General features: G+C 38.6%; 1 protein-coding gene across 3 annotated transcripts in view; it reads right to left on the bottom strand.

Annotated features, from left to right (window-relative positions):
- Positions 1-2403: 2403 nt before the first annotated feature.
- The window catches only part of ADAM22 (ADAM metallopeptidase domain 22), a 58572-nt gene continuing 43298 nt past the window's right edge, over positions 2404-17677 (bottom strand). For all 3 annotated transcript variants that reach the window (XM_054273724.1, XM_054273722.1, XM_054273723.1), the window contains 2 exons: positions 9625-9748; positions 2404-8374 (listed from right to left, as the gene is read on the bottom strand). In XM_054273724.1, coding sequence (XP_054129699.1) covers positions 8354-8374; positions 9625-9748 — 145 coding nt within the window. In that variant the 3' untranslated portion in view covers positions 2404-8353. The remainder of the gene's footprint in view (positions 8375-9624; positions 9749-17677) is intronic.

Genomic DNA, 17677 nt, shown 5'->3' with positions numbered 1-17677 from the left:
TCTCACTCTGCAGTCGCAGTGAGTAGGCTGAGTGTGGGCAAGAGGCTGGGTAGGAATTCAGTGAGGACAGCTGACTCAAGTGGGCCAAAGCACTCAAGACCCAAGGACCCAAAACACATCTTGCTCAGTTTATTTCCCCAGGCTGAATGGGTATTTTGGCACCAGCCAGTTACTGGGCAGTGAAATGCTGCAAGAAAACAGTGTGAACCAATAGGGTTTTCTTCAGTAGTCTTGCAAACATAAACCAGAGAAAACTGGAAAAAAAAATTGTTCCAAAACCAGGAGAAAATTCTGGCTTTCTCCAGAAAAAATAGTTTTTTGTTTTACATCAACATTTCAAAAATCAAGTGTATTCACAGGGACTGATGAGATACATAATTTTTAACGTTTAGAGGGAAGCTAAGCTAATACATGCAGATGCTAAGGAGTTAGTACAGAGTTTGCTGTCCTAGCTAAAAAAAAAGCCACTTGAAACCTTTTCAAAAATTGCTTCCCCATTAAAAGTAGATTCAGTGGACAGATTGAATATGCAAGTTACTTGCTTTAGAGAAACAGGTATTATTATTCTCAGAATACCTGGGATGGATACTCATGTGACACAGGATACTTATATGGGGTGATTGCTCTTGACCTTTGAGCCAACCACCAGGCATAGTTTCAAATAGGTATTTTTCCTAGGTTGCCCTCAAACAGGCAAACTAAGGAATAGTAATTTTAGATTGCTTTGAGAACAGTAGGCCCTTAAGACAAAGATTTGAGAAGGTCACTGGATCATATTCAACCTTGGAATTTGAAGAATACCGTCTATATTCTTCTATTAGTCTTTTCCCTTTCATGCAACATTTTATTTTATAGAGATCTTTAAGACAGAAAATGCTAAATACAGCAAATCAGAAGAACAAAATACACACAAGAGTCTTTGTCATTGAAAGTCACTTTACTGATGTTACAATATGTTAGTAACATTGAAAACCACAGGCATTTGTATTAAATACTCTTGTAGAAGTGGATACTGTGACGCTCTTATTATTAAAAGTGAGCAGGAATTTAGAACCCCAAATTACAACAATTTGATTTTATAAAAAGCAACATTTTGTTTAGCTACATGAAAGCCAGATTCATTCAACAGCCCAATGCCTGTAATGTTTATGACAAAAATATCACACTCAAAGCTAGAAAGTTGTAAACTGCAGTGCTTCATTTTGATGTTTGTCAAAATCTTGCATTTTTATTACATCAGGTATGATTTTTAAAGAATTTTAACTAGCAAAGACAATGATATGATACAAATCATTGTTTTTGCCAACACTAGCCCAGCCACAGGGGTGAAACATGATTCTCCTTGCCTCTTTCAATAATGGCTAGTATGAGTGAAAAAATAGCTTTTTTTTTTACAGCAATGCCCAAGTTAAACATCAGCACAAAATGAAGCTGGCAGAGCCAGTTGGTATGTACCACCCCAAAAGCTTTGCTGAAAGAACTGGTCATACAGTAAATAGTGTTTTCTCCAGCAGATTAAAAATTCCATAATGCTTTGCTATTCTGAAAAAAATATTTTGCATTTATGCAACAATAAAAATAAGTACTGTACTCTATATAAAATATTACCTATTGTAATATATTTTTATCCTTAAGAAAAGAAAAATCAGGTTATATATTCACAGTTTGAGTATGTTCTGGACTGTATTTCCAAGCATAAAGTATGCAGAGTCTACACAGGCAGTGAGCAGGAGTTCTTGTACCAATAATCAAACTAAATCAGCATTTGCTGTTCTACAGAGCCTTAAAATATTGCATGATTAGCTGCTCGCACCACTCCACTTACAAGGTCAGTCAGGCCTATATACAGAATTTCTAACATGGTTGTAAAAATAGACTTTCCATGCTAAAATTAGAATATGTAAGGTCTTAAGGCCTCATGTTGATATTTTTTTAAACAAAAGCTTTATTTTTTTTATTCAAAGGAATACAGAAACAAAAAAATAAAAGATTGTTGCTTTGACATTTTATGCTCTAGCGATTAAAAATTGTGTTGACTCCTTTACTCCTACCCTAGATAACATGTTTCTTTTTAACTGCTCTGTGCTTATTTTGCCAAATTTTCCTCATCTCATTCTGAGTTATGGCAATTGTGGCCCATCTTAAGTAGCATAAGTTTTTAAACAGTTTAAAGCTGGTTTAGCTGAAGTGATTTTGAAACTGGTATAGACTGGATTTTAAAGAGCTAGAACTGCCAGACCTGGCTAGGTGAGCCAATTTTGAAGCCAGGTACATTATCTCAAGTGTGAGCAATATCTGTGTTCTGAACTTATTTTTAGTGCTTGTTTTTCTTACTTGGATGAGATAACCTGGAATGTTGACTGTTGTAGTGCTTTTCTCTAAATACTTGCAGAAAACTGTTGTGGAATGACAAGACACCATGTGCACAGTGTGCTGTTTCCAAAGCTGCAGCTTACATCATACTTGAGACACCAGAAATGGTTTTCATAATCTGACTTAGAAACTACTCGCATCAGAAATTTTTAGCATAGATGATAGAAACTATTACTTCCTTTCCAGTTCCTGACAAAATCACACTTAAGAGAGTCCTGTTTGTATTGCAGCTGTGTTTACACAATTAGTTTCACTGTTTCATTTTTACTTGCCTTATTAGGATAATAGTTATGTGCACACAGGAACCTCACTCCACTGTCCAGTCATGGGATCACAACCTGCACATATTTTTGCAGCTTACTCAAATTTGTCCTCAGGAATCGCAGAATATTCTGGGGAGGGGACCCACAAGGATAATCAAGTCCAAGTCTTAAGTGAATGGCCCATGGGGCAATTGAACCCGTGACCCTGGCATTATTAACACCGACCAATTGAGCACGTCAAATGTGATCCAAGTCAAATCCCATATTGCTGATACATAAGATTTGGAAGCCATGCAAATAGTGGGTCATCAGCTCATCCATTCTTGGTATTCAGCAGAGACTGAAATGCTCGATCTCGTTAAAAATGAGGCAAATAGCATCATATTGTGGTTAAAAACAGTGGTCCGTACAGTCCACTGCTATCCCGTGACACTGAAACTCAATTTATAAAAGGAAAAATATGATTTTCAGACTTGGAGCAAGAGAAACAGGAAACAGCTGAACTACTGGGTTCTCAGACTTGGTGATTTAAGAGATTTAGCCTTCAAAAAGGCTAGAAGGTGAGACACAGGATGGCTGAGTCACAAAGTGGTTTAACCAGTAATATTCTGATTTAACCACAAGTAATTAAGCCCCAAAACAGCCCCTTGCTCAGTTCCCACCCACAGTGGGATGGCAAGAGAATTGTAAAGGTAAAAGCGAGAAAACTCATGGATTGACATAAGAACACTTAAATAATTAAAATTAAATAATTATAGTAATGATAAAAAAATTAATAAAAAGGGAACTAACACAGAGTGAACTAAAACCCAAAAAAGACAAGTGATGCAAATGAAAATAATTGTTCACCATCGAGAGACCAGTGCTCAGCCAGTCCCTGAGCTGCAGTTCTTCACTGCCAGCCTTCCCCCTGGGTTGTTGCTGAGCGTGGCATCATATGGTTTAGGGTATCCCTTGGGTCTGCTGTCCTGGCTGTGTCCCCTCCCAACTCCTTCTGCACCCCAAACCCAATTGGTGGCGGGTCATATGAAGAGCAGAAAAGGCCTTGGCTCATTGCAAGCACTGCTCAGCAATAACTGAAAAAATCCTTGCATTATCTACAGTGGTTTCAGCACAAATCCAAACCACAACCTCATACCAGCTACTGTGAAGAAAATTAACTCATCCCAAGCAAAACCAGTGCAAAATCCACAAGACATGAGGCATCATCACCTGATTATAGCACAAGCAAAAGATCACAAAATCATTAAATGGTCTGGGTTGGAAGGGACCAAAAAGATCAGATCATTCCAACCCCGCTGCCATGGGCAGGACTTTCCACTGACCAGGTTGTTCAGAACCCCATCCAACCTGGCCTTGAACATTCCAGGGATGGGGCATCCACAGCTTCTCTGGGCAACCTGTGCCAGTGTCCCACCACCCTCACAGTAAAGAATTTTTCCTAATACCTAATTTAACCTACTATTATTAACAGTATTGGAAAGACCCTACCCATACTGTGGAAAGGTGACCAACTTTTAGCAGCTTTCTGATGTCAGCCAACTCACAGAGGCTGTTAGTGGATGAATGTTTCATGCAAATCCTTTTCAGCAGAAGTGAAAAAAGGATGGAAGAGAAAAGGAGCTCACTGAGTTTTACACTGGAGTGTGGTAACTTTGCTTACAACTAGCTACGGGATTCGATGACAGCAAGTCCTAAGGGATAACTGAAGAGTATATCCTTTAGGATTATGGAGTCTAATACTTCTTTCACATTACATTCTATTAATCAATTCCCTAATGAAGCTACAGCAAATTTGGTCAGAATTTGTAGTATATGCATGTCTATAATAATGTATGTACCCATTCTTACCTCTGGTTTTGAAAAAAGTTGTTGCATTAGCATTGACAAGACCAATCAGTCCAAACCAGCAATAGGGATTTGAGTAAGAGGATTTCAGTACACTAACTATTGACACAATTTCTTTCTGATTTTAATTCAGGCTATACCTCAAAGGTTTCAATAGCACAATCAAAATTACTTCATGAGCACACGAGCTCAGCAGGTTCAATATCTCATAAATCAGGAACTTTTAAAATCATTTGGAAGAAGCCATCTTCAAAGTCAAGTCACACTTCAGGTGACTGGCAAGTTGTGACTTTAGTCACAATTTAAGCAAAGATAGGCTCTATTAAGGTAACAATCTTCTTGAATCTACTTAATTAAATATAACAAAACTATATGTAAATTATCAGTCACAACTGTCTCTGGTATATTGTTTGAGATTACTAAAGTTCTTAAGTCAACAAATCCAGAATTAGATGGTAAATCTTTACTTGTTAAACTGTGGCAACATTGTGCAGCATTATTTTAGATACAATCTCAATTTTCCAGTCTCCATCAGTTAGTCACATTATTTTATTATAAATAACACAAGATTCTTTTCCCACATTGAAATACATAAAGGTATTATAGTAAGTATATTTCATCCTGCCAGTCCTATGCTCATATAAACAATTACTTCTAGTTGAGAACTGATGGCTTCCTTACTTCAACAGGCATCTACAGCACAGTTGGCAATTAACTAGTCCATTTATTAAAATAAAACCAAAATAAAAGCATGAGTCTCAATTAGTCGAAATGACTGAGCTATATTAGTGACAAGTACTCTATTTTAGTCTGGATGAGGTATTATGCAGCAGTTTATATTGCTATTGCCAGCGTAACTAACTACAGTGGATAAAAATATTTGCAATCTTCAAGGTTATTAATCTGGCAGCTTTCCAACATACTACATTTTAAAAGTAGGAAATGACAGCTTTGTAAGAAAACAGCTTCTCTGTCCAACCTCCACTGGCCTGGGAGGCTCACACAGCCCTGCCAGTTCAGGTCTCCCAAGTTACCAACTTGATGCAAAGTTCTCTACAGAAGAATTTTGCAAGAACACAAGCCCTGTGATATTCTCACGCTAGACCACCAAAGTGAAAGTCAACATTTATTTAACTTAAACTTAGTGCTCAGAACTAGACTTCCAGTCACTACATATCTCCAAATGTGAGGGTGACTGTTAAAGGTACACTACACATGTAAGTGTATCATCATATGCTACAAATGAATTATACCATAACAAAAGAAGCTGGAAGTACATACTACATTGAAAATACAGTCAGGAGGGACATTTGTTTGCAAAACAAGAAGCTATGAACATAGCAGAAAGAGCCTGCATGTTATCTCCCGTTCTGTCTGCCAAATCTTGCTGCTTCTTGGTAAGGCAAAATGGAAAGGGAAGAGTAAACACTGAAAAACATAAGATATGCACAGAAATCTAATGGGATCATTCAAAACTACATGCCAGTTTGTTTCAAAAAAATACCATAAAAGGCACATGATGAACAGTCCAGTTACTAAAGACAAGATATGGATATGGGAGGGAAAACCAGCTTCCAGGTGACAGTAATACAGCGATGATCAGGTTATCATAATGTCCTAATGTGGGTGAACCTCTTGAGGGTCCTGCTCAAAGTCCAGTGAAATCAACAAAAGACATATTGATTTCATGCTATGGCTCAGACCCTAATTTCATAAGCTACATGCTATCAACTATGTTTAATCCAGATAGCTACACTCAAAGTAAATCTTTGCAAAAAATAATCTTCAGTGCTGATTGATATATTTACCTTTCACAAAAATGCAGAATCTTTCCCTAAAGCAGTTACCAGTGACTGTCTCTTTCCAGATGGTCAGTCTGCACCCACTTGTGCTCACTTATATTTGTCTTTTTCCAAATACTTACCAGAACCTGTTGACTGTGAGAAAATCATTTGAATGCCAAGGCCAATATTTTGTCATAATCATACATACAGCCTAATCATAAAATATAGTGCTTCTAAAAATCTTACATATTTTACAGCTGCCGACATCTTTAAACATTTATTAATTTAATCTTACATATATCTGACTTTATTGAGAGACGTAAAAGTTAAAAAAATACATTAAAAGGCTGCAAGTGTTGGGTTCACTTACTAAAGGAAATACATGAAAGAGGTAGAAGATTCAGAAACACCATAGATGTTCCCATTACAATAATATCTAATTAATCATACAGCTGTTGGGTAGGGTACTCAACTGCACCACAGAGTCAGGTGTTTTGTTTTGCAATGGTACTACCTGAAGCTAAGAAGTAGTCAGTTTTGGAAAACCAGAGAATTATAAACTGATTTAATATGGTCCAGTTTCTCACTAACTGAAAATTCCCAACCAGAAGGCATTTGCTTTACAACAACCTTCAGAAGTCTCGGGTGTTAGAAATATAACATCAACTTACAGACAAGATTAACACGGTAAAGAGTTGTTCCCCCCCTATTCTTTTTAAGCTAAATTCATTTGTGCTCAGTTTAATGCCCCAAAAAATTGTCAAGGGGGCTTCAGGGGCAGCAAGCATAGCATTCAAGCACATGGTAAATGCGATTCCAGTAACAAATAAAAATTGAAAGACAGCAATGAAACTGGCCACTTTCCCAGCACTGTTATTATCTAGTGCAGTGAAATCGTTATGCTTCTCATAAGCCTATGCCTTGCCATTGAAAACAGTGTCTGAAATGCTCTATCAAAAATACACAGCAACTCTCACAGACAGACTTCACATCACCACATCCTGAATTGACCACTTAGAGGTATTCCCAAATGTCCAGTAAGTTGGGCTGCACATGACTTAAAGACTCTGCTGTCTGCTGAATCATTCTTGATTACACCAGTGAGAGGATACAGTGGTTATCTTACTAAACAAGGGATTTTGGCTGGTTCCTTTTACGATGATTTAAGACGAAGTGCTCCTGTACTGGTTTCCGCAGTCTACTGTACAACTGAGATTGTCAAGACTGTATAAGATGCTGAAAAAGTTGTTTAGATTTTGGTCAAACACCAGTTTCTGAGAGATACAGTTTTACAGTACTGTACTTTCTGTATTTCCAAGGATGTCTGCTCATAATATTAGAAAATCTGAAGTGTGATGATGTTAGTCATGACTGTTTCTTTAGGCATTTGGCAAAATACACATACGTATAACAGCTACTTTTGACATTATTGAATGTTTACATATATACAATCTGTATACTGAGATTATAAACATGTAAGGTAAAAAAAAAAAAAGATATAATCTTTGTTTGTTTGCCGTTTGTGTCAAATAGTTGCCTTTCAAAGCTTGAAATCCTGTCACAAAAAAAAATCCTATATTTCTTACTCCTGCATGCTAATCTCTACTACAGTATGTTGTTTTTCCCTTACATGTGGAAAGTAAAGAACACAAGGTTCATGCATACAGCGTACAAGTTTACATCAGCTGGGCTGTCCGTGAGGCACGTTCCCAGTTCCACTCTGGTCTGACTCAGGACTGCAGTAAACCAGAGAAAAACCTCTCTTACACAGGACTGGCAAATGGACTGCAGCTGGGATTCTAGGTCACCATGCGGAACAGCCTTGTCACATCTGGGCTAATTATTCTCTGTCAAATGTTATGATTTTGGTTGTTCATAAAATCCATAAAATACAAGTCAACAAAAAAGAAAGAAAAAGAAAAGACTGTTTTTTTCCTTTCCACATGACAGGAGGTTATCACCGGCATCTCTGTTGATCTTTCAAATTGTCTGAAGAGCAGATGAATGTGCAGTGACTCAGTGATGCTGAGTTCCTATAAAATCCAAAGTAAACAGTTCTGATGTGACCCCAGGAAAACACTGCTGCTAGATGGATGTCTCCCATAGCTGGAGAGGGGGAAAATAAACACAAACACACATTGAACACCAAGATAAAACAGGCTGTCACCCAGACAGTGCAAGGAGCTTGTTTGGGGAACTGCATCTGCATCACTTGGGTCACCAAATCTCCTCCCAGCCTCTGGTGGGTATCTGTTCACCAAGTGAGCAGACAGGCTTCAGCATTTCAGCACAACTTGCAGTCAGCATAGTCAGCCCATGGCTGGGAGTTCAGTTTTCTTTTTGAAAGAGAAATACCAGTGTAGCATCAAACTTGTACTAGCCAACTTATACTTTAGAGTTACACTAGTATTAGTGTAGAGATAACTTCCCATTTTCATCTGCCTAACCCTGCCCAGAGCAACATGACTTCCTGCTGTGGGTTTGAGCTGCTGCCAAAGCAGCTCCAGGGCTGAGATACATCAGTACAGCCCAGGCTCCAAGCTGCCTTGGAAGACCCTGTGCTGCACCTCCCACAACCTTCTGCCCCAAGCAGCACTGGGGGAGCAGCTTGCAGGTTCCCTTAGCAGCACTCCATTCCTTTTTTCTTGAAAAAAAAAGGACAGAGAACAGTGATGAGAATCTCCTCAGCATCAGCAACATGAACCAAGGGTATTCCAAGTAAAGCTCCTAAAGCAAATTTCAGACTTTTTTGCTTATTCAAATACCTGCTATGTCTGAATTGACACAAAGGAAATAAAAGCCTTTTGGAGCAGCTGGAAATCTCTCTGTATGAGGCATAACTATCCACTACACATTCCAGCAGCTCCTGGTCAGTCTAGGAGGGCCAGGCTGGGCTCAGATTACACAGCAGCGAAGTCCCTCCAGGTCTGCAAGCACTCCATATGCTGCATAACTGGAAATTTTTACATTTCCATAAAGCTGGAAAGCAGCTATCCTCACAGCCTGAATGAGAGCTGCTGGGAGAAGGGGTAAGAAAGGAGAGCCAGACACACCACTTACTCCAGGGTTGCCTGTGCTCTGCAGCCCAAAGGCTATCCAGGACACATTTTCAGCTTAAAATAAGAAATCTGGGCTTCAAGGCAGCTTTAAGAGCAACCTGAAAAGCTGCCTGTACACAGCTGTCAAGGTCTTCATCACTGCCAGAGGCTCAGCAGCTTCAGAACTTCAGGGTGCAAAGGAAATGCCATTCCAGCTCTCCTTGTTGGTCAAAGGTGTTAATCTGCCACAGTTTCCTTTAGATAAACTATCAGTAAATCAAGTCACTGGTGAAAAGCAGAGAGAAGAGGAACACATACCCTGGCACTTTGCCTGTTGACTTTTTTCTCTTCATCAGGAAGTGGTGGCATCGGGTAAGGGTATTTTCTGCTGGAAGCAATAGATCCAGTGGATGAAGACGGAGACTTTGCAGGAGACAGTGTCCTGAGATGTTGAAACACATAAAATAAATGTGATGTCTTTGCATTCTAGCACTGCAACAGCAACTGCCATTACTCTGAAGCTTGGTTCAGAGCCAAGAATATAGCTTATTATTAGCTCAATATCAGGGGGATAAAATTGATTGATCAGTAGTCTTATAATTTCATTTTATGAATAAAGGTATTTAGAGATTTCAGGAACACTAGAAGAAAAAAATTTGCTACTTCTTATTAGAATTGTATAACAAAAATTACTTCTTAAACTGTTTTATATGGTACTGTAATTAATCATTATAAAATTATTAAAAATAATTTTAAATCTGCAATTGAATAAATACAGAACTAAAAACATAAAGCCTAAATAGAAACTGTAATTGTATAAATACAAGCTAAACAAATGTCTTCTCCCAGTGACTAAATGGCAATTATGTGTCTTTATGCATATCTTACACATCTCCTAAATTGATACAAACATAGCAAATAAATCTATTATTTTTGTAACATTAATTTACACAAATGCATGCATTTGGAGGCCAAACTGTTAGTTGTGAAGTAACAAAGGCATATACAAAGTGCTAATAACAAATTGTTATACATGCAAGCATCATACAGTGCATATTGTTCCAGCCAAAGAAAGAGTCTGATGAGAATATACAAAAATGGACTGATTAGTCAACGGCAATCAGCATTTCTGTACAAGGTGAGTAGAGTAAGCAGGAGCAAGTAAATGTTTGTATCACATGAAAGGCATTCTTTTCATGTCAATAAGGCAACAGCACATTATTGACTGAAATTTTATACCCAAGAAAAACTCTTATGCTTCTGTTTTGAGATTCTGCACTTTTCCCACTTGAGAGGTTCCTATTAGGCTCTAAATCTGGGCAGAGTAAAATGAAAAAAAGGCCTCAAAGTAGAAAAATTGAGCTATCCTGGCCCCCTTGTTCTCTTGTGCAGGCCACGGGCATTCACCACAGGAGGCCGCTTAATACTGCAAGCATATCACTCAGCCCTCTCTGAGCACTGCTATCTAGTATCTTCTGAGTTCATATGTCCCTGAATATGGAAACTTTCCATAATAATAAGTGAAATTTATTTACCTTTCAATAACTGTTCTTTTATTTTGGACTATTGTATCATTTTGTTGTGTCTCTAGCTCCCTACAACAGCAGATTCTCTTGCCTCCCATACAAACAATGACTGATGGTAGCCACAAGCAACAGGGTGTCGATGAAAATTATATGATGAGAGCTCTCAACTCTGGCTCATGATCCTCTAATGCCTCACATGGTAGCCTCTAAGTTCAACAGCAATTAAGGGATTAGCATTGGTACAATTATCCAAACATGGAAGCATCCAAACATCTTCAGTACCTGCACATTGGTCACCCATTAAGATGAACTGGACATACATGAATGTTTTCAGGAAGAAAAACCCTGAAACAGCTACAGCAGTATAAAACAAGGTTTGTGTATGTCCGACATCATGGATCTGGGCACCAAACTGTGCATGCAAGAAAACAGGTTAATTAAAAAAAAAAAATTTCAAGGAAAGGTTGTCAACAGTGCCCTGATGTTCACTATCCATACAAGTCCTCTCATCTCATTCCCCACTTGGACTATCACTAATAAACTATTTGTGGATCTAAAATGAAGAATATAAGGAGAAGAGGGAGAGGGGAAAGTAAGGAGAGCAGATTTTACATATTATCAGTAATCCAATTATTCAGAAATTTTACCCCATTGCTGCAGTAGAATTTTAAATTTTCATTTTAAAATTTGCAAGAATGCACATGGAGATCAGAAACAAGGAACTGGGCCAGTGGAATCTGACTTGGCAAGCCCTATCAGAAAGCTGTTTACAAGGTAGCACAGCCAGGGGGGTGGCACAGAATGAAGGCATCTCCCATCTCTTTCACCACACCAGGCACGACACCTCCAACACACCACAGGCTCTTCACATTTAAGAGAAGGCCACAGTGAGAGGAAAAGCCACAACCAATCTTCCTGTCCATCCATCTGAGCAGGTGATCCTGGAAGGAGTAATAATCCCCCGAAGGATGTGGCATCTTGAATATTTTCCCTGCACAAGCAAGGATGTGGCATCTTGAATATTTTCCCTGATCCTCTGACCAAGATCCCGAACTCATCCTTTCAGCCAGGAAGCTTTGCACCATAGCTCAAACACAATGCTGCCTTTTCCAAAGATTTTGAAGGCCAAGCCTCCAGAGTAGCTGCCTACACATCCTTTTTCTCAAATCCCCTTTGTACTGCCTGATCATCTGCAGTTTGCACATCTGACTGATGTGAGCTTTGCTGCCCAGCTGCAACACTGCAGCCAACACATCAAGAATGCAGTTGCACACTTACAGAAATGACCTTGCCCTCCCCTCACAGGGCCTCACCACTTATTTTTGTTATAGAGTTATGTGCTGATTTTTGTCATCTTTAGTGCCAGCCACTGAGACTGTGAGCATACACAACTCAGCATATGCTCACAGATCTTACAGTGCATCTTCTGTGATAAACAACATTGTTTGAGGTGGTTTTGATCACCCTTCAGGTTGTGCCCTGCAATTGTGTATGTGCTGTGTATCCCAGATTTACATATACTTTAAATGAGAAAGGTCATGTCTGGCTCTTTCTCATTTACAGGATGGAGAGACAGCATTCAGGGACACTTGCAGGTAATGCTGGGGTTACAGGTAGGAAAACTTGGCAGTTTTGGTCAAGGGTGGGATCCACTTAGTTTTCACTAGGGTTTCAGTTCTCCTGCAATCAAATCCATTAGCTTTCATGCCAAATGTTGCTTCCAGCTGAAACTTTCACAAGAAACCAGTACACACCACGACAGAGATTTTACTGCCAACCCCAAATGAAGCCATGCACCTCACCTGCAAAAATTCTAATTTTTGAACAGAAAGCAAGATAGAGTAGCCATTTTGTGTCTTTCTGTCCTGAAAGCTAAAACTAAGAGTGTATGGAGACCATTCTGTGATTCACAACAAACACTGTGGCAGCAAGAAGACATCTGGAAGCAGTCCCTGCAGCCTTGGGCCTACCTGCTCCCCTCTTGTCCCTAAACAGCAAATGTTGGCTCACAATAAACTGTGCAAAATGTGTCACCTGAACTACAACTAAACATTTTTCAATTTTGAGTGTCATTTTAGCTGAACTCAAGGCAGGAGGCCCTGACAGATCTGAACTGTTCTTGAACTGTGAGTGATTCTCTTTTGCAGACTGAAATAATGTAATGAAATCCAATTAACATTCAACCTGGTGAAAGCATTGCAAGCCCAAATACAGACCCTATCAGTCTAATCTGACCTTTGCTGCTGTGGATACAGCTCTTTGTATGACATCATCAGCCTAGATCCTACATTAGGATCTTATAAAAACACTGGTGTGGCTAAACATTTTAAAGTAAGTTCCTTTTTAAAGCCACAGATGTGCACACAAGTCCTCAGAAAGAGCAGCAGCAGAGGGGAGAGAAGGCTCATGGAGGGGCTGCAGAACAGATAATGGTTGTGGCTTGAGCTGTCACTTGGAGCAGTGAACTGTGCCTCAGAAGCAGGCACTCACATGCTTCAATGAACCCTTCTCCCTAACTCTTGAAGCAAAACCCTGATCCTGACATCAGAAGGCATTTTTTCATTATCTACCATTTTCATTAATACCAACAATAACAGTATTTTGCTTTGGTAATACAGAAAAGGCTTGCTAGTTTGTTTTTTATTTTAAGCACAATCTAGAGCTGTCTCAGCAAGAGCAGCTTGCCAAGGGCTGGTCGTAGCTCTGGCCCCAGCTTTCATTACCTTTTTCATTACCTTCACAAAAGAAGGTAATGAAATGGTCAACTAAAGAGGAACTGAGAAAAAGTCAAGGACACAAAAGAGCATTAGAAATAGGAGGGAAATGACAGCCTACTGTCTCCTCATTCCATGCTCCTTCTTGATGCCCTTCTGATTTAGGATGGCCCTTTTCCTTCTGGTTATGTGCTCTGGGTCTCCATCTAAAAAACCTTTTGTTTGTTACTTTTGTGTTTAAGTAACTCATAAAACATAACATATTGTAAATACTTGAAATAAATCAAATGTAGGTAGCTCAACACTTTAGAAGGTGCCTTCTAGACTTTTTTCTTTATAATTATCTACAGAAATACCATGTTTGGGGTTTCTGGCAGTTTTTTTTTTTTCTGATTCCATCACGGCTCCATCAAGTCTTTTAGATTCAGTGAGAATTCTGAGTAATCCTTAACCATATTTCAGAAGGTCAGCCTGTGCAGTGGACACTGTAATTGTCAGTAACAAGAATAATCAGTAGTAGCATATTCATAAAATAATGTCCCTTACAGCAAAGCTAAATTCAGGGAGAGGCTTCCTGCCTGATTTTATTGCTGAGGTTATGTGGTTATAGCCTGGCACACAAAATTAAAATCTAGACTAGACTTTAAGCAGGAAAATGAGAGTTTCCTTCACAGATCATATCTTCTTACAGATGGGAATCCCACACTAGGGAGTTTTCTGATGCCAGAGACACCAGCTACTATTATTACTATCATTATAAAAAGTAATTATATGAAATCCCCATCAGACTTGTAGACTAGAAAAAAATTACTAGGAAATCAGGTGTTAGAGATACAAATTATGATTTATATAGGGTATTTTAAGTAGATGGAGAAAATCTGGGTGATGACTAATATCTCTATTTTCTGAAAATCTGCAACTTTCCTAGAAGGCTTTTTTGTCATATTTCCTAACTCAATTTCAACTCTTCCTACAACAGCACCAGTCATCAACATATTATTCCTAAAACTACATGGAAACAAGCACAACAGCAGTATTACTTTCGGGACACATTTAAAAGGACAGAGAAATCAAAGATGATTAGTAACATGAATATTACTCAGCTAAATATCTGCTGTAAATGTCTTATCCTGGCACTCTCACTAATAAAGTACAGTACCAGCCGGACAGTGTGACTTCAGCTCGATGTTCTAGTTTAACAAGTAAGATCTGTTTCATTCTGTTTGGGAATAACTTCACAGACCCAGGCTCAAAACCCAGCCACAAGATGTTCTGACACACCATTCTTAGGAACAGTCTTTTCCTGCCCATGCTATCATTAAGCAAAATTGCACCTGATTTTTGTGGAGAAACTGTTAGTTCAACCTCTTGTAAACCCACAGCAACTCATCTCAGGAGATCTGATCTTTTGCCTTCCATAATGTGTCTGAAGAATACTTCCCCATGATTACCTCATTTAATTAGGACAATTCAGATTTCTAAATTTATTCTAGTTGCTCTCTGATTTCTAAGGGGAATGGCTGCAGGCAGTGATTAGTAAGCTTCTGTGGTGCAAAAAATTTGATTTATGCTATGTCTCTGCTGATATATAGCCTTTAAAACTCACATGGGTCAGCTTAATCCTCATCTACGTGCCAAAAATGCTTGGTTTATCTCAAATACAATTAAAAATGTGACTCATTGTTGTAACAGCTGAATACCCTCAGGGGCAGGGCATACTCCCATCAATTTAATCTAGTTACTAAATAAAAATATACTGATACTAAAAAATGAAAACCAAACTATGAGTATGCAGATTTTTAACCCTGTTTATCTAAACCATTTAAAGAAACGTGTATTAAAATAGTGCTATCTTCATATTCCATCAATGTGTTTGTTTATGGCTACCACAGGGCTTCTGATGCAAAAACCCTGAAAGACAGCTATGGGGTTATATTATGGTGAGCAGCTCTTGTCCTTGCCTGAACAATAAAGGTCAAGAGGCTATTTTTAGCAAAGGTTTTGGTAATAAAGCACACCTCAATTCTTATGTGAGTTTGCCTAATTTCAGCTTCCAGTGACCTCTGGTCATTATCAGTCTTAGTTGGCAAATCTAAAGGACCTCCCACACACACAGATTTTGCTCCATATGCAGTGATGTGGACCTCATGATCAGGTAAGTGTTCAGCTGCTCCCTTAAACTGCACTGCCTGAGGCTCTCTAGAAAGAACTGGGCTTAGATCTCCTCAGTTCTAGAACGTGCTTGCTGAACTGCAGGCACCAGACCTGGACCCTGTATGCCAGCACTGAAACAACCAGACTCACAGTACTCCCTGCCAGAATGCCCAGGTACCAAGAGACTTGTCTGATACCAACTGGCACTATCAAATCAACCTCCTGTAAGCCCTGGATTCTTGCATTAGGGAACTCTTCTCCCTTTTCAGGACTGAGGGCTGAACGGCTAAAGTTTACTCATTTTTCCGGTTTGTTCCCTGGAAACCTTTCCTGCAGCTTACTCTGTCTGTGATTTATGAGGTGTTGAAAACAAACAGAAAGGGTTTTAAAAAGTAATCATTTTATGGTGTTTTAAGACTTTGGGACATTTTTAGTTCTAAAAATGACTACATTCTTACCCTGCCATTTAATGTCTGCCATTGTTACTACTGGAATAAAAGTTTTTCATTAGTACCCTGTGATACAACTCCCATCATATTTTTTTTCCAAATGCACACTGCACACATTTAGCATATGTTTCTGTCCTGTTGCACTTTTATTAGGTCTACTTTTGTAGCAAAACTATTAAGATTCTATTTACTTGTTCTTACCATCCTTCACTGTTTTGGCTGAAGGTTTTGCTTATTATTCTTTTCATTTGTGTTTCTGTAACTATCTTCATTTTTTATATGTCAGCTTACAGGTTCATGGATTTTGTTCATGCATTTGTCATAAGTTGTCTTCCATTCTCTCCTATGCTGGCTCATTTTTTCAGCTGATGCAGAGATCTGTATCAGCTGTGGGACTGTGTCTTTTGGGAATATACCGCAACATTCTCAGTCTCTTGATTCATGTCCAACAGGGGCCCAGCCTGATGCATGGTTTTTCTCTGTAACTTGGAATATACCAGATAATGCATACTCTTCCCTTTCAAAAGCAAGTTATATTTTTGGTTGAACCCTACCTCACTTGTAACAGATTAATTAGCAGTTTGACAATTAGAGCACAGAGTATATTCTCGCAAATTTAGTTTTCCAATTAAAATATATAAATTATTTCATTACAGGTTGAGGGTAAAATACCACTACCTTTTAGTCTTTTTTAATTTAAATTTTAGTATGCACTATATAAGACAGTAGGTAGAGCCAGTGTGTAATGAAACTACTTGCTTCAGTAAATTAAAATTCTATTTAAGTTAACAGTATTTTATTAGTGATAAATATGTCTCATGCCCATAAAACACTATTCGGCATAAAATGATGAGAAAGCTACTACAAGCTATAGATGATGGTGGGAACGCATGCACTACACATACCCTTTTCAATGGCTTCATTAAAACATTCAGAAAAAGAATTGTAAATTGCACATGAAGCCAAAAACAGACATCAAAATGCAGCAAAAGAAGAGGGGCCCTTTGCACCTAAGTAACTTGTATTGATTTATACAAGATAAGAGTCCCAAGATATTTGTATATGCTGGAACAGCTCTAAAAAATGAGAATTATAGAATTAATTTACAAAATACCTAAAGTATGGTCCTTCTGTGTTTTTATTCACATCTTCTACCCACTTAGCTACATTATATTCTCTTTTGAACCATGGGTTTAAATACCTGCAGAAAGCAATGGAAGGAACAGAGAAAGCAGAAGAACAAGAATAGAAAATCTGAGAACACACAGCACAAGCTTAGCAAGGATGTCTTCATCCCCAAAATGCAAGTGAATATGGCAAATCAATCAGTATGGATTTGGGTGAGGACTAGGCAATGTGTACAACTGCATGAGAAAATCTGACCTACGACAAGACTCATATGTTTGATTAATCTGGAAACTCTTTGGGATACATCATTCATTTAGTGTCTTAAGGGTAAAATTCACTCCTATGCAGAGGGCCAGCATTAAGCTCATGGTTTGAACTCCCTCATGATGTCAAAATAAGG

This window comes from Melozone crissalis, unplaced genomic scaffold, assembly GCF_028551555.1.
Source record: "Melozone crissalis strain CALT ecotype California unplaced genomic scaffold, PUWL_Pcris_2 ptg000016l_1, whole genome shotgun sequence".
NCBI classification, from domain to species: Eukaryota; Metazoa; Chordata; class Aves; order Passeriformes; family Passerellidae; genus Melozone; species Melozone crissalis.
This window is presented reverse-complemented; position numbering and strand designations above follow the sequence as displayed.